Consider the following 24,805-nt stretch of genomic DNA (forward strand, 5'->3'; position numbering starts at 1 on the left):
GTTGGGGGGAAAGATCCTCTTAAAGTTTTTCTTACCAATAATTCCTTTTATGCCTGATGTTGGTTGCTTTCATTTGTGTGTCAAAGATACTGTCAATTCTTTGTGTAGCAAAATCTGTGTTGTACCATTAAGTTGTTCTGGCTTCTTGGAAAACTATGGTTTTATATTTAAAACCCTTAATAGTGTTGAAGCAGATGCAGTTCTATGATCACACTACAAATAATGTTTCTGATAAGGAATTGCATGCTTTTAGATATTGTCACAGAGCTGTTTATTAATAGTTGGTAATAAACTTAGAAATGTGGTATTGGAGTAGCTGCTAAAATGTTCATTGTAGCTGTGTAGAAAGTTCAATATACAATACAGATTGCCCATTAGTGGGGAGGGGGAACCCATAATCTTTATCCCAACTTTACCCTTACCCTTCCAGTAAGAAAAACCAAGTGAGCTACTGCAGCTATAGAACAAAATAAGAATCCTTAAGCTTCAGGGAAAATCTTAAAATCTTACAAACATTGATCCAGAAAGGAATAAGAGGCTATTGTCTTGGCATAAAAAAACTTTTTTCATCCCTAAAGAGTCATTAAATATATTTCATTCTATTTCATTCATACCATTGTATCAACTGAATTTGCAATGCTTTTGTTTTTCACTTCTTGTTAATACAAATGAATCAATAAAATTTTGAAATAGATCACATTCCTGTATTTGACAGAAACAGTTAATATCTATAGCTTAATTTAAGTCAACCAATGGTATAATCTGTGGTCAGTGAACATTCATAATCCAGATCTTGAAAATAATTAGCAGACATAAACCTGAAAATAACATCCTTGTCCTAGGAAAGCAAGGTTTTTCAAATTACATTTTTTCAAAATTATTTTCTTAAAGTTTGGTAGGGTAAGTCAAACTTTTATCTTCAGTCTATGAATGCAGGAAACTTTATTCATTAGATGTATAATGTTACTTGCTTATAACAAACTTTCATTATAAACCTATTAATATTTCAAGTGCTTCACATTTTTGCACGATTTCTTGCAAAAATCATATTTTTGATACTGGACTGAAAAGTGGTCAAAAGCTATATATACATGCATGGACATACACTGGTATTTGTGTGCTTAGCAACCTTAGAATAAATTTACTATTGTCTTGACACAAAATCATACTTTTTCTTCTGTAAGAAGATGCAAGATCTTTCACTTTGAAAGACAACATAACGTGAAAATACAATTCTTTTCAACAATTGATGATGATAAGAAAACAATGTAGTTCATCTAATGCTGGGACCCCCAGCTGGTTCCCAAGGAAATCTTGCTTAATGCCTGCCAGCCTCTCTTTCCTTCAACTAGTAACTTTTTACATTTTTAAATTAATTTTTTAAAATGGGAAGGCATATTGCAATGCAAAATTGTATCTCCCAGCATCAGCATCAGCATCATCAAGCTATCCTAGTAGATAAAAATGACACAATTGTAACATAGTGTCCTGTTCAGGGGAAAAAAAAGTATGTTAAAAAGAAGATATAAATTGCATTCTGTATGAGTAGGTGCTAGAGATGATGATACATTTGGTAAATTAATGATTTACCTCTGGGTATGCCCCATGGCAGCCATTTTGAGAATAGGCAATCTCTGAATACCCACAACAGGTTTGAAAAATACCCAGTGTGCCCACCAACTCAAATAGATTGGAAACCCCTTATCTAAAAGCTATTTTATCCATCTTTGGAGTATTGGCAATCAGATTCATAAAAACAAGTCTCGGTGTTGTAACTTCACATGTCCAAGTCGCTCACCACATTTTAAAGCAGAGTTAATAAGCTCATAGTCTCAAAACACTGCATTTTTTAAATGTTAGTGTCTAACATTAATTAGAATTGTTTGTAAGGTGTGTGTATGTACATACACCATGTTCCACAGTGTTGAGGCTGTGTGTGTATAAGGAAGAAGATGGGGGAAGCCACTGTTGCCATGAAAATTACACGTTCATAAGTTTCCAGGAGCTGAATTTAACTCAAAAGATTATATAACACACACATGCATACATACAGACACTCCACTGTATAGGAGCATACTTTGGTATACAGTATAATAGAAGCACTAGCAAGTTTTTATTTGTGTAGCATTAAATGTCATGGTAAGCCAGGTTAAAAAATACAGAACTGCTTTTGTATTTTTTAGCATCCTAGATAAAATATTGAGTGGAGTGTATACCATAAACTGACAGTTCATGTACATACTTCAACTGGTTTAATGTTAAGTATCCATATATGAGTGTTAGTTCCAACTAGAAGTAACCCTCTTGCAGTCATCAGGTGCCAAAGAGTCAGTGCCATTAGATGTGGACTCTTAATAGGTCAGTGGTATCAAATGCCTCTGAGGAATCCAAAAGGATCAGTAGGGGCACAATTACTCCATCTCAGTCCTAACTAAGGACATCCACTAGCCTGAACAATGCTGGTTTCATCCCATGTACAGGCCTGAATCCTGACTGAAAAGGATTGAGATAATCTGCTTCCTCTAGGGCAGTATTTCTCAACCTTAGCCATTTTAGGGTATGTATTAAGACTTCCCTCATTCAGCCATTGTGTTCCCATCTACATCTCCAAAGGAGCAAAGTGGGGCACATATGGTGCCTATACTGATCCAATTCATCAGAGTCCTCAGGCCAAGAGGGGTCCCAGCTAACATCTCAAGAAATCATCCAAATCACTTCAGGCCCTACTCAATATGGAAGCAAATCCAAGCAACTGTTGGCAAGGTGCTGTGGAAAATGGTAACGGGTCAGGGAGATTATCTACTTCACAAATTTTCCCTAAAAGGAATTCACTACCCTAAACAAAGCCATTGTCTCAACAGCATATCAGCACAAAGGAGAAGTATGAATATTTCATCTTTCTTCCTGGTAGGAAAAGCAAGGCTGAACTTGGACTTGTACATATATTTGGTGGGGTTCACTTTTTATCTTTTCTCCACAGATGCTCTAAGCTGCTTGTATGTCATTTTATCTCCTGGAGGTTCTTGGTAAGCAAAGAGTGAACTGAGATTAATGAACTTAGAGACAGAGCAATCACATCAAGTTGCCTCATGTTCCCAGTGCTAACCAGGCAATCAATAGAATTGCGTACCAGATCTCTGAAAAATCGCCAAGTGTCTAATAGTCTTCATCTGGATCCAGAAGGCAGCTGAAGTGGGCCATCTTATATATCATCTTCATTCTCTTATATAGAAATCTTAACAAACATAGTTAAATCAGTACTGGCTGAACAATCTATGTACTTGATAATGTGGAGATGGAATAATATGGAGATACTATTGTTAAGTAATAATGTATAGGAATTTCTGACTACTGATGAAAGCTCTGATGTCTCTGTTGGTCATTCTGATAAACCCTTTGATAAAACTTTCTGAATGTGAGGATGCCCTTTGGCTTATCCTGTGGGGAAAAAAAGAACTTATTCTAACAAAGTTATTACAACAGCATCATCCCGCCCTTGCCATAACATTTCTCCCTCAAAGTCTAACATCCCATGTTTTCTGGCTCTCATGAGTATTCCAACCACTTTATCTGAAATATGAACATATCTGTCAAAGAGATCACCAAAAGTGACTTGGATCTTGCCATCACGTTGGGGCTGAGCCATTGTTCTGATGATGAAACACATGTCTCTCATCTCCCGGTGGATATGGACCTCTGCTCTCTTGGCCCGTTCTGCTGTTTTTGTGCCTTCTTTAGGATAGCCATAGCCCTCCTCTCCTTTATGCAGACGGGTGGCCATAGCAAGCTCATAGTCAAACTCCTCACTGAAAGGGTTGAGTTTTTGTATTGTCACATGTTCATCGGCCCATTCTTCCCATCGCCCCTTTAGAGTGTAGACAGGACTATAATTCTTAGACAACTTGAGGTTTCTATTTTTACTGCAGAAAAAGAAAAAAAAGACAGCTGCTGAACAGGATTATGCGTAAGTGAAATACTTTGGTAGAGTTCATCATCTGATTTAGACCACAAACCACTAGGTGGCATGTTATCACTAATTCTAAATCACTTTATTTCCTTAGACAGTGTTTGGTGCCTCTTATCTGAAAATAAAAGCTGCTATTTTGGATTAGATCCCTTCATTTTTAATTTCTATCAGCAGAAATAACACTTTCATTAATTTCATCTGCATGGCATGATCTGTTAAAAGACCTGAAGGAAGTAAGAGATTGGATCCCTGGGCCATCCAGTCTAGCATTCTGTTCTCACAGTGGCCAATCAACTATTCAAGGAAGCCCACTAGTCTCCCAGCAGATGCCCTTCACGAGAAGTTCCACTGCCATCAAGACTAATAACCATTGATCCACATGATCTCCATGAATTGGTCCAATCCCTTTTTGAAGACAGCCAAGCTGGAGGCTAGCACATCTCATGGTAGTGAATTCCAAAGTTGAATTACCCTCTATGTATGTATAAAAAAAAATTCTTTTATCTGTCCTGATTCTTCCAGGATTCAATTTCATTAAAGGTTCTCCTTGTCCACTTTATCCACTCCATGCATAATTTTATACACCTCAATCATGCCCCCTCTCACTCAACCTCCTTTCTAAATTAAAAAGCCCAAATGTTGCAACCTTTCCTCATAGGGAAACTGTTCTACTCCCTTGATCATCTTAGTTGCCCTCCTCTGAATCTTCTCTAACTTCACTATCTCCTTTTTGAGGTGTGACATCTAGAAGGATGAAGAGCTATTTCAAGCATTAAAACAGCTGCATCTTTTGGAAAACTCAGCATAGCTTCTTCAAAGGCTTTCCCTAGGTATGCTTGGATGTGCATATAGTCCTTTCACTTCTCTGGCTATCCTGCTGAAAGAGTCTTCCAAGAAGATGACAAATTAAAATTTCTGGTAGCAAACTACAAGAGATATTAAAGTGATACATGCTTTAAAATAACGGGGGGGGGGGGGGATGGTTTGGAGCTTACACTGCTATTCATCACAGCAGACTATTATATTTTTCAGGCTTCAGCCTAAAGATGCAGCTGCTTTAAAAGTTATACTAATTTTAATGAGATGACAGCTCAAAGAAGCGGAAGCCAAAAAACAACAGGATGGGGCTAAAAATGAGTCTCTACTGTTAAGCAAAAACAGCACTGGAAAAACAAGTATAAATCCTACAATTGTCTGTCTATAACACCTTTTCTTTTTGGTTCAGTCTTAGACTTTGGGGGCATTGAGCCTAAATTCTTAAGAAAGAATTTAGTCTGTGTCTTAAGAAATTCACTTCTCTGAGAGCCTCCAGCCAAGACCAAGAAGAAAGATACTTCTTACTTCCTCTTCCCCTGATTCTCATTGGAAGGGAACAGTAGCTGTGTTAATGGAATACTTCAGAATCATCAACTAGCCTTCAGCCATCTCAATCTATTACTTTTGCAGAATTTGGTTTTTAGGACTGCTGGGCAGTGTGAAGGTTCTGTGGTATTTAGGTACAATAAGCTGATCAGAATTATTTCAAGATTATTCATTCGGTTCCCTAACTCAATTTCAATGTTGATTCTTCTATATTCAGTCTTAGTTTCTGTTGGAATTATCAGGGGTCAACTCAGCATTGTCTCATAAGCATAAAGGGTTTTTTTTCTAGTAAAAACATCTCTATTGTGCTTGTGGGATGTCACATGGGTCACCTGATTTCCACTTCCTCCTCCTCCTCGGGTTTGGGGATTAACAATCTCCATTTTACCCTTTTGGCACACCTGCAAGCAGGAGGTGCTGCAGAATGCATCTCTCATCCTTTCATCTCGCACGCAGACATTTCTACTTCCATAAAAATGTCTACAAAGAACCGGTGATAATTAAGTACTTTCTACTATGAATCTATAGGGACACGGTGGCGCTGCAGGTTAAACCGCTGAGCTGAGCTTGCCGATCGGAAGGTCGGCGGTTCAAATCTGCGTGATGGGGTGAGCTCCTGTTGCTAGTCCCAGCTCCTGCCAACCTAGCAGTTCAAAAACATGCAAATGTGAGTAGATTAATAGGTACCGCTTCGGCGGGCAGGTAACGGCGTTCCATGTAGTCATGCTGGCCACATGACCACGGAACTGTCTACGGACAAACGCCGGCTCTTCGGCTTTGAAACGGAGATGAGCACCGCCCCCTAGAGTCAGACACGATTGGACTTAATATCAAGGGAAACCTTTACCTTTACCTTACTATGAATCTACTTGTATCCAGATCTACTGAATAAAAGTAAGCTGTCTCTATTTTTCTTCATCTAACTACTGTGTGAAGACTGAATTTATTTCTGAAGGTAATTAAGCTTAATGTGCAAGTTCTCTTTTGGTTCACACTTCTACTTTGCAAGATTGTTGCTAGCTGCTTGGAGTTCTTTTATTAACCTTTAAAAACTCCATCAGTTTCCATATCCAGAATTCTCTGCCTGATCTCTATCTTGACTTGGCTTCCCCAAACTAATAAACTGGGAGAATAGTGTTATTGCAACTCCTTAATCTTCCACTTCCCATACCCAGGACCATGTTACTTGTCCATCAAGGTTAGTGGGATCAAACTCTGGGGACAAAATGTTAGCTTTAAGTAAGATAGTGATCCATATCCTTGTCTTGCTGGAGCCTAATACACCATCTGGAAATCAATCATTTAACAAAGGAACATCATTGGCCAGAAATTTACTTATAAGCCCAGTTCAGGACACTGATATTTCCTAGGGCTGCATACTGACTCAGTATAAATCCCAAAGTGTAGCAGATCACAGCAAACAGAGATAATTTTAACTCACTGCAGAGAGATCAAGTGGCTCTACTTTGTCCTAAGATTAAAAATCATTCACCCTGGATAAGCAGTTTCAGAACAGGGCGTACCAAAAATGGATTTTAATCGCATACCACACAAACACAGACACACAAATGATTTTCCCCACAGAGGTATCTTGGATTCTGCAATCTGACCAGTGGCAGATTGAAATCAGAATATATACATTTGGCCAGGTTCAATGGTGCTATGCTGGTCACTTGGTTTAAGTGCTTTGGCATCCTATAGTATTATGAAATGGAGGCTGCTCTTACTTCATGTTATTTCATATTTTATTTTGTTTCCCATGATGTGTTCATGTATGTTTATACAGGTAGTCCACATTTAGTGAGCACAATTGGGACCGGCACCTCGGTTGTTAAGTGAGGCAGTTGCTAAGTGAAACCACCACTGTGCTTATGATCTTAGTTCAGCTCTCCTTTGTTTTACAGACCTGCAAAGGTCATAGATGCAAGGATTGGCCATAAAGTTGCTTTTTCAGCACCATTGTAACTGCAAACAGTCACTAAACGTGTTTGTTGTATGCCATCCAGAGTCACTTGTTTTGTAACATGGGCAGCTAGACAAACAAACAAACCAGGCAGTCACTAAATGAGGACTACCTGTACTTCCTCTTTATATCTGCAAGGACAAAAACACACTTTAAATATATTTTGAATGAATAAACAGGGCAGTTGTCCACTCCCTGAAATCACAGCTCAATTTCTCAGCCCTTTTAGATAGCTTGGCATCCTAATGAATGTCTTTTGCTCTGGATACTTTGAGAGATCCAAAGCATTTAACTTACTTCTTGGCCCCCAGTGCAAGTACAGAAGTATTGTTCTCTGAACATTTCCAAGTTCGTTTCCCCATCAATACGGTATAGTCAGAGGCAGAGATGAAAAGGGCAGGGTTGCTGACCCCAGTCTCCTCCTCATCCTGACTGCATGTCTGAATAGAGTCTGTGTGTCCCTGACACATCTTTCTTCCCCTTCTGCTATCCTCAATTAGTACTTTAATCCTTTCAAGCAAAATGCTATCATCACCTTCCCATTTTAATCTTTTTTTTAGTGGGCTAAATTAGCACTATTTTGGTTTTGGCTCTCTGCTTTAACCTCCCCTCCCCCCATGTGTAATCCAATGCCTAAGCTATCTTTCCCAGAAGAATTTTTTGCTATTACAATTCTTGCCCATTTCTTTCCTCTCTCAAACCATATGTCCTGTACTTGAGTGTTTTGAACAGAAGGATTCAGCTATACTGTAGCATTGGAATCAGTGTCGTGTGTGCGTGTGTGTGTGTGTGTGTGAACTTTCTCCATCAGATCTCATTCCATTTCATAAAAGAGAATTTGCTTTTGATTTTTTTTAAAAGGAGAAAACTCTTGTGAAATTATCATGGGTGGGATGTAGACTTCTTACACTTATTTAGTTATGGGGTGGTAAGTGGATGTGTTGTTGGAGGAAAATTCTGAGAGTGCCTTGGACTGCAAGAAGATCAAACCAGTCCATCCTCCAGGAAATAAGGCCAGACTGCTCACTTGAGGGAATGATATTAAAGGCAAAACTGAAATACTTTGGCTACATAATGAGAAGACAGGACACCCTGGAGAAGATGCTGATGCTAGGGAGAGTGGAGGGCAAAAGGAAGAGGGGCCGACCAAGGGCAAGGTGGATGGATGATATTCTAGAGGTGACGGACTCAACCTTGGGGAAGCTGGTGGTGATGACCAACAGGAAGCTCTGGCGTGGACTGGTCCATGAAGTCATGAAGAGTCGGAAGCGACTGAATGAATAAACAACAAACAACAAGTGGATGTGTAGGAATGTCTTATTGTTCATTACTGAATTCTCTGTCTGATGTCCTGCATTTTCCTGGCTCCTCATGCTTCAATTAAATCTTAATTAAATTAGAAAACAGCGGCTTTTTGCAGATGTCAAACAGTTAAGATGGCAGTGACACTGAAGCTCTGCCCCCTTTTTAATGTGTCACATGGGTGATACATGGAAAAACTGAGTTTCAATCAAATGGATGCAGACATATCCTGCAGACATGACTGATTTCAAAGGAAGGTATCAGGAGGAACAAAAATTTCCAATGGTCTTTTTCTGTGTGGGCAGCCAGGAAGCCTTTCGATCAATGGAAACGTGTGTACTAGAAAACCACACAAACATTGACATCCCCCAATGCCTTCAACAGTAAGTTCAAAAACACCACCAAGAGAAATTTAAAAAAAAAAAGCTCAAGCAACCAAAGAATAGAGTAATTCTTTATTATTAGCTCTTTCATTCAAAGCTGAAGGGGTCATATTTCAATCTGTTTGTTTTGGGTTGGGGGCAAAAGCAGTTGAGTGACCAGCAGGCACAGACAGCTGGAGAGGAAGGAGATAAATAGCCCTCATCTCTTTCCAAACAACTCCAAGCCATTTCCAGCCACTTGGAAGTACAATCCAAGAATTACAGGTTAAATATAGTTCAACCCACAGAATGTGACCAGTGCTGATCTGAGAGTGGGAAAATTACTGGTACTCAATAAACAAAACATGTATAGATTTTTTAAAAGTTAGAATTAATCTGCCAATTCACCTGCTTTCTTCAAAAGTACTTCCTTCTATTAGACTTAGATGGAGGCTAGTGAACATCTTTTTTATTAAAAAAATCTATGATTTTTATGGAAGTTTAATGGCTGAAATAAAATTAATATATTTGGAGACTATAACACCATTTCTAGAGCTATAACATATTTCAAAACATGAAAATCTATAAATGCAGAAAACAATTTTTAAAGCAGCAAGATATGGCTCAAAACTTCAAACTCAGCCACTTAGAGTTCAAAGTACAGGCTAATTTTTATTTATTTGGCTTTATATTATATTTCTACTTGGATCTCCAGAGGAAAATATTTCAAAGGTGGTTTACAAGAACAATGTTCAACAGAAGACAAATGACAAATTACATCATAAAAAGAGCATAAGATAAATTCATTAACTGTGGATAAACAATATATATACTTGTCTTCTGGAGAGACCCAGTAAGGATTGACCTCATTAAAACCTTAGCAAAGTTCTTATGATCTGGCTAAAGGTTACTTACATCACTGCAACAGTTGCATTTTATTTTTAGTGAGTAACTAGGCAACCCATGACCTGTTGGGTCATCCTTCTTTCCACATACAGTATAATATAGGCTGGTGCCATTTCCCCTCCCCTCACAACCTTCAGCAGAGCCCCGGTGAAGCCCTTTCCTTCTCCTCCTCCTCAGCTGACCCACGGAACTGCCTGCCACTTTGCTGGGGAGATGGCGAACAAAGGGAGCCATGGACTGCAAGGAAAACTGCATCCCCGCCCTCCATCCCAGTGTGTCCCCAATGCTCCCCCCTCCAGGGAGGAAGAGGGATCACATGTCGACCACTGGTGCCCACCAGCCAGCCCGACCTTGCCAGCAGGCATTGAAGTTGCTCCCTCATCCTTCCCTTGCTGCCCACTGCCATTAAGAGATTTCAATTTTCTGCCTTGGTTCCAAAGCAGCCAATCATCGGTCACCTGTTGGGTCTTGCCACCAGCAGATTGCGTATCTTCCTTTAAGTCACACAACCTACAGGTTTCTGGGAAGTGTAGTTGTGACTGCAGCTAATGGTGGTGATGCTGCAGCAGCCACAACTTTGCAAATAGAACTGGTGTGAAGATCCTTGAAACTTCAATTCTGTGGGAATCATGGGTCCCAGATTTTGGACATATTCTTTAAGTTAGCCCATTTGAGGTACTTTGCTTCAAAAATTGTTGCCCTACAATGCACTGTTTCGGCAAATTGAAGGTTACAAACAGACAAACAGATGGGAGAATTTTAGTAGTATATAGATTCGTGCTAATCTGGAGCAGCTCCGTGTTGACTTGGATGAGCTGTTTGCTAGGACTGATATACGCTAATCCTTGTCTTTTTAGAAATATCTGTAAATTGTTAATGAAGCTGTTGGACTTTGGGGGAGCTTTCAACTGAACATGTTTCCAGTGACTCAGCAGAATATTGTCTCTGTCTTGCTCTTAGTCACACCTTATATGCTAGAGTGCTGCTCATCACCTGTTAACTTATATAGAAGACTTTTACATTCATAAAGCTTTCTTGTTTGACCATCACCTGTTAGTTTGCTTGATTGAGTGAGAGAACTGATTGGCCATGGTTATTGACATGGTGGCTTACACATCTAACGTGTGTGTGAAAGCCATTGGTTGCTGTGATAGTTTTGCACTCTTTTTGAACAGATATGAATGACTCTATAGGATGCAAAAAAAAAAAAAAAGGAATACACCAGGCTGATAAGCTGATGGGGGAAAATGAGTTGGATTCCTCTTGTGGTCAAACCAAAAAGAAAGGAATATTCCAGAATGAATAACTATTGTTCTGTGCTTCTGTGACAGAAATGGCCCTGTGGACAGATGGGATGGGGTGATCCTGCAGCAGGCCAGTAGAAGTCCTGCAGGATGCTGACCTCCAAAGATTTCTTCTCCATGCCTCACAGAATGTTTACATAGGAAATTTTCTTCTGTTTTACAATGGAAAACACCACTTTCCTGCCAGGCTGAGCATTAGGCTGGCATTGAAATAAACCCTATGTTGTGAATATATGTTCTTAGCAATCAGAAAGTGGCCTGTCTCAAAAGCCAGTCAAAAAACCTGTGTGGGTGAGTACTTAGAAAGGACTAGATAAGTAGCTATTGGTGAAATAGAAAGTCCATTTCTGACATATTAACAACAGTTGATAGGACTAAACAATTGAAGGAGTGGTAGATTTACGCCTGGCTCATGTGTTCCTTGATAGCATGTGGCTGTCCCAGCCCACCTCAACCTTCTGCCCTGCAGATGTGTCCAAGACCAACATACATTGGGAAAGTTGGGCTAGCAAATATATTAATGCAACCAATTTTTAGATTGTTGCATTATTAGGAAATATAAGGCATTTTTCATGTTTAAGGTTTGACCTCTTCCTGTATCTTCCCATTCTCACTTTCATCTCCTACCCTTACATTTTCATTTTGGCTTCACATGAAAACCCTTACATTTTCATTCTGGCTTCACTTGAATATAATTGGATGCTGCTGCCATGGGAAAACAGTTCATCAACCCTTTTGTGGACTATTTATACATGTCAGTTCACTACTTAGACACCCTCCCATTGCTTTCTCCCTCCATCAATGTTCCAAAACATGATTGAGGTGCATCGCAGGGAAATCACTTATCGATAGCTATGCTGACTTCAGAAAGCACTTGTGTGGGCTACATAAAAGCATTTGCTACAATAAGGCAATTTTGAAGAATACAGTGATTACTTACTGTGAGGCCATGGGATGTTTTATCCTCACAACACTCCGTATTTCTTGAATATTATGATCTGTGTCAAGTCTATCCTCTGTGTCTTCACCATAGCCACTGTCCTCTGTATCCAGGCTGTTGCTGCGATAATCCTGTAGTTCTTCTTGTTCTAAAAGTTTCCATCCCTTTGTCATCTCTGATACCAGATTAGAGCACTTTCTCCTTCTTGTAGGAGACATTCTACTATGAAGGATTTGATCAATATTTTTAGGGTCATTGATGATCTTTCCTGTCTCAGCAAATTCATCTTGTTCATATTTGTTGCTGAGACCACCAATGTCACTGCTTCTTTCAGAGAGTGACCTTACTATGCTTTTAGTAACTTCTTTACTTCTAATATTAAATTTTTCAAGAGCTTCTGAGGACTCACTTGGACTTTGTTCTCCATCTTTGTTTGACACTTGCTGTTCCAATGGAAACTGTATCTCATCTTTTGACTGGTCTTTCTTGAAAGGTGGCAATTGTTTTGGAATTGTCCACTCTCTTGGGGCATTTGGTGATTTCTCTTCATTAGGCACCCATCCACTAGGTTCCTGGGCTTGCTTTGTGTTGTGTTCAGTTGCCCACTGTTGCCAACCTCGTGCCAAGCTGATTACAAAGCTAGTCATTCGGATCTTTTTGATGGCCCTCTTGGCAGGCGTGGCACACTGATGTTCTTCTGGAGGCATGGCTTTGTCTATGGTTTCCCAACCTTTACTTGTGTTAACACTAACTTAGTGCAGATTGTCCTGTAGCAAATAACAAGTAGGGAAGAATTGTGGAGATTTAAATAGATAGAAGGGTGGCCTGCATGAAGCCAGAAAGTATGTGAAGCATTTCTCACATAGAAAGTATATCCTTATTCTGCCAGTGATCTTTTTTAAAAAGGCCCAGCTTATATTTCACCAGAGCAGATGGACACTTGATATGGTAAATATGAGTGACGTAGATACCCCATGTCTCAGATGCAGTTGTGATGGAAATTAACAGTATTTGTGTGTGTCGTCTCTAGAGGCACCTCAGTTATGCATTTGGTTTGACAGTGGAACATGTTCATGCTTTGCCTCACTAAAGAAATGGCCCTTGCCTAATGGGATAGTTTCTCTTTTCTGACTCCAGAAAAGCAAATGAAAACATCTTGAATTACAATTCAAGAAGCTTTTATTTTTAACTAACCTACATTAGGGCTTCATAACAATACCAGATGACTAAGCCCATAAAAGGTGGCTTGGATGCACCTTTTCATACCATGAAGCCAATTAACTGTGTCTCCATTCAAGCAAAGAGACCGTGTCACGTTCATGAGGAATTTAAAAGACCAGTCTAGTTTGATGGTAAGCCACCTATTTGTTGTATAAGAGCCATCTGGGATGCAGCACACTGGAGAATAATAAGGTATTAACTAGTACTGAGATTAGCATTACACAATCTATGATTTCCAAAATGTCAGTGGCATTCCCACATTTTAATTTCCTCAAGTTATTTGTTATTACCTTGTAGCAGCCAATAAAAAAGTTACTTGCCCGTGATTAATATTTTTCCAGTAAGGGAGGAAGGAACATCTCTAACTTTTTGCATCCTACCTGCTTGAGATTTTGCAGGAGAAAAGCAATCATTCTAAGTGATACGAACAGAGAGCTAAAATGGAGCATATGAATCACTGGCTGTAGTAGAACTTCACCGTAATCATATCAGAGCTCAAATTTACACTCTGCACAAGAATAACCAGCATTGAAGGCCTTCATTTTATTTACTTACTTACTTTATAGACAGGTCCTAGAAGGGAAAGAAAGAGTAACCAGGAAATTTAAGCCATAATTTAAATAGTCAAAATCAATCAGTCTATCAGTCCTCAGGACCTTTAATAATAAAATACATTCACCACAAAATACAAGACAGACTAGCTGAAATTTCAAAAGCAGACACACATACAATCGCTGGAGAATCAAAATAGGTGGCTAATGGAAGCAAAACAGTCACTGTCCATGTAGGGACTATCAGTGGAGAATCAGCCTCAGTCTAGAATGTGAAACTTTTTTCATGCCATTCTTGTCTTTTGAAAGGGATGTACAGAAATGCATGCCACAAAGTGGAGATGGCCAGAAAATATTCTTAATGAAGATTTCCTGCACTTGCAATACAACTTGAAATTAATCAGTTAGATGTTATTCTCCTTATATTAAATAATTTCCTGAAGATCTACTGCTTCCAATCTTTAACAACCTGAAGAACCACCACCAAAAAGAATCAAACAGTTGGGCCGAAAAAGTTGATCCCACCCTGCCTTTTTTGCTGATGTGATTGTCTCGCTTGAAGCCCCCCTGGAAGGTTGGGAGGCTGAGTTGTAGCCCCCAACCCCTCAACATTCCCTAACCTGCAAAAAGGAATTTGTCTCTCATGACAAAGCTGTCTTTCTGCAAATATTTCACCAGACCAAGAACTATGTAAAGGATAAGTAAAATATAAATGTTTTAAAGAAATCTGGACTCTCTGCTGGAGTTGTATAGCCTCTTTCAGACCAATTTCAAACTCATTCAATTAGGCAGATAAGCCACCAATCCACAATCCTTCCTGTCTATATGGAACATGGTTTTATTGATGCCAACCACTGATCAGAACTATGCAGCACTTTAGTTTTGATCCCAAAAAGGTACTTCAGAACTCATAGGAAAAGAAACATAGCACATTTTTGTAGCTTTTTAAAAGAAAAGGTGCTAGGCTTGTTCTCCCATCCAGAACACCTTTGTGGAATCAATCCAGAGGGCTGCACAGCCTTATCATGTGTAAGCAGCTGATTCAGCATTGTCTCTTCATGGAAATGAGGGGATTCTGTTGTTAAAAGTCTGTTGCAGTTATAATTATAGGAAATGCAAAATAGAGATCCCATTGGCCTTGCCCAAACCATGTTTTGCATTTGACATCCTAAAGAAGGGAACTTGTGGATTGTGTGTGGGCTCCCCATATGAGCTACATCCCAGATCCTGCAACATTTTAAATTACTTGGAAAGACCTACTAGTGCAAAGCAATGTTGCAAACAAAGTGAGGACTTCATGCATTATCTTTATTTCCAGGAACGCCTCTGCCATTTGTCCCACTGTTGTGTTTACAGGGAAAGAGGCTGAGTGATTATAGCTTAGTAGTTTGCTTGGATGTCCACTTGTCCATGAAAAAGAGAGAGGTGAACAATTGGCAGGGAAGATCTGGGAAGTTAAAAGGGTATGAAGAAACCACATCACCAGTTTGTCTTCTGGAAAATAATGTCTGGGTGTACCTAAGTCCATCATGGTATCCATTTTGTTAGAGTGCCCATAGAATGCACTAAAAAACCCATATGTGCCCAGTGGTTAAAACAGATCAGAAATGTCTCATGTGGGAGTGGGTGGCAGTTGAAAACAAATTATGTAAGATTCTAAATCATGACATTGCAGGAGCTATCTTTTTTATTTGAAATAAATGACCTCATATACAGTAGTTCAGTTGAACTGAGGATATTGTGTGAAGTTTCTGTTTGAAAATGGCTCTGCATCTGATATTCTCAAATGCCACAGATGCCAACCTGATGCCTCAGCCCATGGGAAGCTCTCAAGCTGCACAGGAGTGCCACCATGCTTCCATTTCTCAGCAACTGGTTTTAAGAGGAATAGTATCTCCAATGTGGAAATAATATATTATCTAACTTTAGTAGAAGTCACCATGATTAGTTATTTTTCTCTCACTGTCCTAAAATTAGAAATGGAGATTGTGCCAACAAAGCCAAGTGGCAGGACAGATAAATGGCTGCTTCTTATGTTCTTCACTTTATGCCAGTTAATGACCCAACATACATATGTATCTAACTTACATATAGCAAAATCTTGCTGGCAAGGAGTGAGCCCCCTCCCCACACCCCTTGGCTACATTCCACTGTTTTATTCCCACAAGCCTTGCTTTCCACATTGATATCCCTATAAACAGAGGTTCCCATTATTTTTAAAATGAAACCATTTGAAATATTTGCATCATCAATAAATCTGAATGTCTCACTGTTAATTTGTAATATCCAGATTTTATTTTATGGAAAATTGGAAAGCACCTGTTCCAATATAGAATCTTAGATTGACACTTCATGTATCTTGTAAATGTTATCAATTTAATCTACTTTCTGTTCTTTAACTATTACTATTTCATAAGACAATATTTCCTTTTGTCCAACAGGTGCTTAGGCAACAAGATTGGAATTGTCTAGATCCATCTTAGCTACCTTTTAAAGAATTGCTTTCATGTTGATAACTTTCTCACTTTTTTGGAAGGAAGATGGAGAATAGGCCAATTTTCCTATGGCTCTCAACCATTTTGATACCTAGAATCACAGTAATCCAGGGAGCAATCTAATCAGACCATATAGATAGAATAACACTAAAAACCTATGCCAGCGTTTCCCAACCTTGGCAACTTAAAGATATGTGGACTTCAACTCCATGAATTCCCCAGCCAGCATTGAAGTCTACATACCTTAAAGTTGCCAAGGTTGGGAAACACTGACCTATGCCAACATTACAAGCAGAATACGTCTAAAAATATTTAACTCTTTTTTCTGAAATCACACTGAAAATTGAGTAGAATAGACCCAGCATTCAATAATATAGTGGGTAAGTATTATAGCTCCTTGCTTCTAGTTTGTTTTCTGCAGATATAAACCATGAAAGTAGAATTTACCCACTTTGCCATTCAATAATAAATGAGAAGTTGAGTCCTCATCATGTTCCCCATTGTGCCTTTCAATTGATTTTTTTCTAAGCAATGGCTTTGATCAGAGCACTTATAATTCAATCATCCTGGTCTCCCAAAAGCATTTTCTTTGTGTCTGTGCTGTTTGTATACACAGAATGCTGTCAGATGAACATCTAACACAAATTAAGGTATCACACTTGGGTTGTTAAACTGAACTGGTTGAATCATGCTTCCTGAGGACAGCTGGAAAACCAAATGATGGAGACAGACACAGTGTCATGTTCACTGATTCAATGTACTTGATACATCGTAACATTTCACATGCCATGGCGCTGACGCACATTTCTGTTTGGGAGGGAGCTGCTGTGAGACTTTGTACCAAGCTCTGTATGTGAAATCAGTACAATGGAATGTGCTTGGGTTATGTTCTCTGTTCAAGGCCTTTTCCCACAGACCATCAGAAACCGTTAGGAGCACCTGGGATTGTGAACTTGAGAAGACTCTACGGGGGGAGGGATTTCATTTGCACTGAGGGTTTTAGTTTGAATTTGGCGCACTTTCATCATTCTCAGCTTTCTCTGTGATCCTGCATACTATTCTGTAATAAATCAGATATCTTTGAATTCCTGCTCATGAGTCTGATGGTGTGTTCGAATAGGCAACCATTACATAAAGCTGAGAATCCCAAAGTTGTACCATTAGCTCCTACCAAGATCAGTCTCTTGTGAGGGAAAATAGTTAATGATGGCTGAGTCAAAATTCACGACCGGGGGACTCGAGGAGACGGCTAGCTTGATGCCCAAGTCGACGGTCAAGAGTGGAGAACTGGATCTCAGCCCAGAACCTTCAGAATCCCGAGACCTGTCAAGGGATGAATTGATTTCCAATTCTGATGCAGAGGAATCTGACAATGGGGAAGAGCCAAAGCAACCGGCACCCAGCGAATTGCTCGCAGAGTTGATCACCTTGGATGAAGTGGGGGAAACCCAACCAGGGACATCGGGGACGTCCTGGAAGTATCGGTTCCCGCTAACCCCAGACAAAGAATCTACTACGGTGTCAATTGAGAGGAAACTGGGCATGCGAAGGACTCTCGAACCCCTGAGAGACTAAGAGTGGTGGAAGCCAAAATAAAATCAATGGAGTACATGTTGAGAAACCTGTCTTTGTCACTGGAGGGGCAGGGGAGATGCAGAGGAGATCCCAGCTTCCTGCAACCATCCCCCATCCTCCCATCCAGACCACCAGTGGAGTGGGGCTGGAGACAGCTCCAGGATGAATCTCCACCCTGCAGAGCCCGGCCATCAGTATCCCCACCCCGAAAAGGGAAAGCTACTGTAACCTGGGACCCAACCACTCAAGTGACTGCTGGTTCCACTCCAACCAGAGGCAGAGTGAGAGACTTTTCTGTCAAGTTTGATGGGGATCCAACAAAGTTATCTTTCTTTTTAACTAATGCTAAAAGTTATATGAGGCAGTTTGGGGCATGCTTCCCTTCCGAAGAGGCTAAAATAACTGCCATTGCCACCAAGTTGAAGGGTCGAGCGGCTGACTGGTAGGTTCAATTAAGTGATGCTGACTCCCCTGCACTTGATTATTTCAATGATTTCATGTGGGCATTAAAGCTGCATTTTGAAGATCCTCTGGCCAAGGCAAGAGCTAAGAAGGTGCTGAAGGATCTCACCCAGGGCCAAATGTCAGTAGCTGATTGTGCCCTAGAGTTTAAAGCTCTGGCTGGGAAAATCACTGACTGGTCTGAGTCCACTCTAATAGAGCTTTTTAAAGAGGGACTCAACCGGGACGTCCTGCATTGGCCGTTGTGTAGAGATGACCCGAGTCATTGTATGACTGGATCTGTCTGGCAGGCAAGGCTGACCATGCTCAGCATACCTTCATGCAAACTAGAAAATCTGAAAAACCACCCGCCACTATGAGGGGACCCCGAGGTGCTGCGATTGCTGCCCAGCCAAGCTATAGAGCCTGGGATGAGGAGAGAGATCGGTGCTAGGCGAGGGGTCAGTGTCTCTGATGCGGAAAGGAGGGCCATCGAGCAGCTGATTGCCCAAAAGCCAAGGCTGGAGATCTAGTGGAGAAGCTGCCAGCCAAATTGCCCCCCCCCCCAGTGAATGACAGCAGCCAAAGGGACAGCCGATACTGAAGAAGTGCTCCACTTCTCGGGAGAGGCTGAAGACGACTCTAAGGAGCTGGCGGGAAATGCCAACCACCTGCCATGAAGAGCGCCAGCGGGCAGGTGGAAGAGGATGGGCACGAAGATGCTATGGTGAGTGCTGACTGTCCCACTTTAGCAGTAAAAGTGAAATTGGGTTCCCGCACAAAAACTACAGAGGTATGGACTTTAGTTGACTCTGGGTGTTCCAGGTGTTTAATTCACCCTGATCTGGTTGCTGCTTTGGACCTGCCTAGTTTCCCCCTCCAGCAGCCTTTGTTCTTCACACAGTTGGATGGTTCAATGGCGGGGGGGGGGGGGTCAACCCATTTCACTGGAACTGTGGCAATGCAAATGGGCAGCCACCGTGAGACTTTGAAATTCATTGTAGCACCTGTTGGCAATCCCTTGGTAATCCTGGGGATCCCATGGTTGACCTATCGAAGCCCCTATATAAACTGGGAGCATAGAACTGTGACTTTTACAGATGGATTTTGCCAAGCTCCTACAGCGGAGATAGATGCACGTGCGGGGGTTGGAAGGGCAGCGATCGCCATGCCACGCCCTAACTTGCCACATTTAGAAGGCTTGCCTGCTCAATACCAAGAATTTGCAGACGTATTTGGGGAGATGGAGGCAGATCAGTTACACTCCCCCCCCACCGGAAAACTGACTGTGCAATAGAGTTGGTCCCCAATGCTCAATTGCCCAAGCCAAAAAATTATCCGATGACTCAGAAGGAACTCGAGCCATTACGGGACTTCATTGACAAAAATCTGTCAAGGGTTTTTTTTGAACCTGCGAATTCCCCAGTTGGAGCCCCTGTGTTATTCCGGGAAAAGAAAGATGGCAAGCTTCGACTCTGTACAGATTATTGAGGGTTAAATTCCATCTCTATTGTCAACAGGTACCCTCTGCCCCTCATGAAGGACATGTTAGCTGATTTGTCAAAGGGCAAGATTTTCTCCAATCTCGATCTTCGTGAAGCCTACTTCCACATTTGCATAAAAGCTGGGGATGAGTGGAAAACTGCTTTTAATTGCCCACTAGGATCATTTCAATACAAAGTCCTTCCTTTTGGGTTGGCAGGGGCGCCTGGAGTTTTCATGCAATTGATTAATGAAGTATTACACGATTATTTGTTTAAAGGGTTCTGGTTTATTTAGATGATGTTCTCATTAACACTGAAACCGAGGAGGAACACGAACGCCTCCTCAGACATGTGTTACGCAAACTTAGAGATGCCAGACTCTATGCCAGACTTTCCAAATGTGAGTTTCACAAAACCCAGCTTGACTATCTGGGCTATTGAGTGTCTGCCCAGGGGATAGAAATGGACCCTGCAAAAATTCAGGTGATTCTAAGTTGGGAACGTCCTCGCACCCGAAGGCAATTACAAAGTTTCCTAGGGTTCAGTAATTTCTATCAGCAATTTATCCAGGGGTTCACTGAAATTACTCTGCCCCTCACTGATTTACTCCATACCAAGGGCTTGGGGGAAACACACAAAGTAAAAAACCCTGGGGCAGTGCTGAATTGGATGCCTGAATGCCAGGCAGCATTTGAGAAATTAAAACCCCTTTTCACTGCTGAGCCTATTCTACAGCACCCTGATCCTGAGAGTCCCTTTGTGGTTCAAGTTGATGCTTCTGACTCCTCTATTGGGGCTATTTTGTTACAAAGGGATTCAGAAAATCACTTAAAACCCTGCGCTTATCTATCCAGGAAATTTTCTGAAACAGAACGCCGTTGGCATGTTTGGGAAAAAGAGGCGTTTGCTGTAAAAGGAGCTTTAGAAACCTGGTGCCATCTCCTTGAAAGCGCTAAATGCCCTTTCAAGGTTTGGACCGATCACAGGAATTTGGAAGCCCTTCGCACCCCATGACGTCTCAGCCCTAAACAGATTCGCTGGGCTCAGTTTTTCAGTCGCTTTAACTTCCAGTTAAAATTTATTCCAGGAAAGAAAAACTGGCCGATACCTTGTCACATTTACCTCAGGACCATGACCAGGTGGCAGATGTGGTTGGGACTGTTCTCACTGAACCACAATTGGGCTTGGTTGCTGTCACTCGGAGCCAGACCCGTGCGCAGGCAACCCCACCCCCAGCCCAGTCTGGGAAGCAGAAAGTGCAAGTTCTTTGTCAGTAACAGAAGGACTTTCTCCAGGCACTGAAATCTGACACTTGGTTGCTAGCTAATAGAGACAATGTTTCTTTTGAAAATGGTCTGGCGTGGGTGGAACACCGCCTTTATGTGCATGAAACTTTAAGACCTGATGTTTTGCAGCGTTCCCATGACGATAAACTTGCTGGACACTTTGGTTTTGTCAAAACCTTGCATTTGGTTCACCATCAATTTTGGTGGCCAACCTTAAGACGTGACGTAAAAGACTATGTTGCTTCCTGTCCTGTATGTGCCATGTCAAAACGAAAAGGGGGGAAACCACAGGGGCTTCTACAGCCAGTGGCCAGCCCATCCCGCCCCTGGGATGAGATTTCTATGGATTTCATTGTGGACCTACCTCTCAGTCAGAAGAAAACTGTCATTTGGGTTGTAAAGGATTTTTTCTCTAAACAAGCTCATTTCATTCCATGTGCATCCATCCCATCAGCCCCACAATTAGCACGCCTATTTCTCCACCACATCTACCACCTCCACGGTAGCCCCTCCCATTTAATCTCTGACCACAGCACACAGTTTACTTCCCAATTTTGGAAATCATTTGTAAAATTCATTGGCACTAAACAAGCACTGTCCACATCATCCCATCCACAGACTCACGGTTCTACTGAGATTTTAAATTCCACTCTTGAACAGTTTCTTAGAGCATACGTTAACTACCATCAGGACGATTGGGTGGAGTTATTACCTTTTGCTGAAGTTGCTTACAACAATGCTGTGCATCAAAGTACCGGACAAACCCCTTTTTGCATGGTTTCTGGTCATGACTTTGTTCCCACCCCTGAACTGCCACAGCCCCCTTCCCAAACATGTTCTGCATCTGACTGGGCTGTTAAACTGTCTGATTCCTGGCCAGTAATTCAACAAGCTTTGGCTGACACCCAGGCTGCTTACAAGTCTCAAGCTGATCAGCATTGCTCTTTACAACATGACTTCAAAGTTGAGGATCAGGTGTATCTGTCTACTAAATTTATCAAATCACCTCAACCCTCTAAAAAACTTGCTCCCAAATTCATTGGTCCTTTTCCTATTGTTTGTCTTGTCAATCCAGTTAATGTTAAATTGGACCTGCCTCACAATTTGAAACACTTGCACCCTGTTTTCCATTGCAGCTTGCTTAAGCCTGTGCACCACTCACCACATTGGCACCCTCAACCTCCTCCTCCTGCTCCAATTATGATTGATGGCCAACAACACTTTGAAGTCAAGGACATCGTTGATTCTTGCAAGCTTCAAGGCACCCTGCAGTATCTGGTCCGATGGAAACACATTCCTCATCCTGAATGGATGTCTGCCCACCATGTTAACGCTCCTGATTTACTTAACCGTTTCCACCTTGCTTATCTTTTGAAGCCTGCTGCTTAATGTATTCTTTATTTTTTTGGGGGGGGGGCAGTATGTCATGTTCACTGATTCAATGTACTTGATACATCGTAACATTTCACATGCCATGGTGCTGATGCACATTTCTGTTTGGGAGGGAGCTGCTGTGAGACCTTGTACCAAGCTCTGTATGTGAAATCAGTACAATGGAATGTGTTTGGGTTATGTTATCTGTTCAAGGCCTTTTCCCGCAAACCATCAGAAACCCTTAGGAGCACTTGGGATTGTGAACTTGAGAAGACTCTACGGGGGGAGGGATTTCATTTGAATTTGGTGCACTTTCATCATTCTCAGCTTTCTCTGTGATCCTGCATACTATTCTGTAATAAATCAGATATCTTTGCATTCCTGTTCATGAGTCTGATGGTTAGAATAGGCAACCATTACACACAGCAAGAAGCCTAGGTTGTCCTCAAGGGGAGAGTTTATAGTTATTTCAGTGTGCATGAATGCCATTCAGCCAGTCTTGAAACCATTTCTCCTCTCTTTTCAAACTTGATGATTTCCAGTCTAATTTTTGTACAACCAAATGAAGTGATTTTGTAGCCATTTACATACATAGAGAGGAAAACTGCATAGGCACAGCATTATGGATGCACTTGTATTCATGTGCATACTACTTGCACATCATTGCACCACCCAATATACAATATTGGGTTTGGGGGGGGGGGGCTGTGCCTTCAAGTCAGAGTTGACTCCTGGCAATTGCCTGGACAAATCCCTCTGTTTTCTTGGCAAGACGAGCAGTGGTTTGCCATTGCCTTCTTCCTAGGGCTGAGAGAGTGACTGGCCCAAGGTCACATAGCTGGCTTTGTGCCCAAAGCAGGACTAGAACTCTCAGTCTTCCAGTCGCCAGCCCAATGCCTTAACCCAGCCTTTCTCAACTTTTTGACCCTGGAGGAACCCTTGAAATATTTTTCAGGCTTCGGGGAACCCCTGCACATTCAGGCTCAAACATAGGCCAGAAGTTACAAAATTACTATATTCATTTCATGTGTAGGCCTGTATATATGCATTAACAGTGTTCTTAAACTGAAAATAAACAATGAAACTTAGCTCTTTAATGTGAAGTTTCCTGAATTTGAAATATTTTTTTAAATAAATCGTCATCTCCCAGGGAAACCCTAAAGACCTCTTGTGGAGCCCTTGGGTTCCACAGAACCCTGGCTGAGAAACCCTGCCTTAACCACTACACCAAACTGGCTCCCATTTTCACCGTATACACAGTTAGTGGGCTATTATTACTTCCCCATCTCACTACAGTAGATGGATGCTGACTACATCAAAGGACCTAAGTGGAAGAGGATGCCCATAAAACGTTATGAAGAAGGATATCAGTTCTCCAATTTCAGTCACAGTCTTCCTATTTAATGAAGAAATATTTAGCTCCTCCTTATCTTATATATGCTTCATCCATTGGTGGGATCTGTCTTTTCTGGCACTTAGCACAAATCACTTCTGGTTCTGTACCCTGCTCAAATCACTTGTGAATTCCTGTATCATTATTCCTCCTGTGTTTGAAAGTCTAGTCATCCAGGATGAATTTCCTGTATTGGGCAACTTAAGCCTTTTTTTTTTTAAAAAAATGACGAAATATTACTCATTTCAGAAAATCAATCCAACTCACTTCCTCATTTTTTCCCCACTTGCTTTGCTTTGCTGACTTGGAAATGGAAATCAACCCAGCTAATGGAAAAGTACCGCAGATGGGGGTTTAGAGAAGGGATGATGAATCAACCTTTCTATACTCTTTTCCCTTTTTAAAAAGAGCAATTGTTCTGCAGGTATTTCAAAACCTGGCTTTGCTCCTAGGCCTGGGATTAGGATACTTGCTGAACCTGTTAAATTTTAGGGTTGCCAATGTTTTTTTCTGGTGCGTTGAGTAGTTTTATCCAGATGTACAGGTCTTTTTTCCTTCATTTTATTGGTTCTTACTTTTGAGATGTAATCTGTTCAGAATTATTTGGGATTCCAGCAGCCTCTAAATCTATATTATTATTATTATTATTATTATTATTATTATTATTATTATTGCTATTGCTATTGCTATTGCTATTGCTATTGCTATTACTAATATTTATTAGCTAAATTTATAGGTCACCTGTCACCAACAGCACCCAGGGACAATTCCTCTGGTCTCCTTCCCTATCCCCATATACCTACTATACAAAATGACTTGTCTCCTTTGGGTTGTGGAAGGGAAAAATGAAGATTCGGGTTTTATAGCTTCTTTTAAGTT

General features: G+C 41.0%; 1 protein-coding gene across 1 annotated transcript; it reads right to left on the reverse strand.

Annotated features, from left to right (window-relative positions):
* Positions 1 to 2,976: 2,976 nt before the first annotated feature.
* Positions 2,977 to 12,862, reverse strand: ABRA (actin binding Rho activating protein). The gene is made up of 2 exons (XM_063300264.1): positions 12,107 to 12,862; positions 2,977 to 3,920 (listed from the first exon to the last, which is right to left on the reverse strand). Exons 1-2 carry the CDS (start codon positions 12,811 to 12,813, stop codon positions 3,458 to 3,460), a joined length of 1,170 nt encoding a protein of 389 aa, XP_063156334.1. The 5' UTR covers positions 12,814 to 12,862; the 3' UTR covers positions 2,977 to 3,457.
* Between the last annotated feature and the right edge of the window lie 11,943 nt (positions 12,863 to 24,805).

This window comes from Candoia aspera, chromosome 3, assembly GCF_035149785.1.
Source record: "Candoia aspera isolate rCanAsp1 chromosome 3, rCanAsp1.hap2, whole genome shotgun sequence".
Lineage (NCBI taxonomy): Eukaryota > Metazoa > Chordata > Lepidosauria > Squamata > Boidae > Candoia > Candoia aspera.

Coding starts and splice junctions, on each gene's coding strand:
- ABRA (XM_063300264.1), bottom strand. CDS start 12,813: ATGCCTCCAGAAGAACATCAGTGTGCCACGCCTGCCAAGAGGGCCATC. Junction 3,921..12,106: donor AAACATCCCATGGCCTCACA/GTAAGTAATCAC, acceptor CTTTTTCTGCAG/TAAAAATAGAAACCTCAAGT.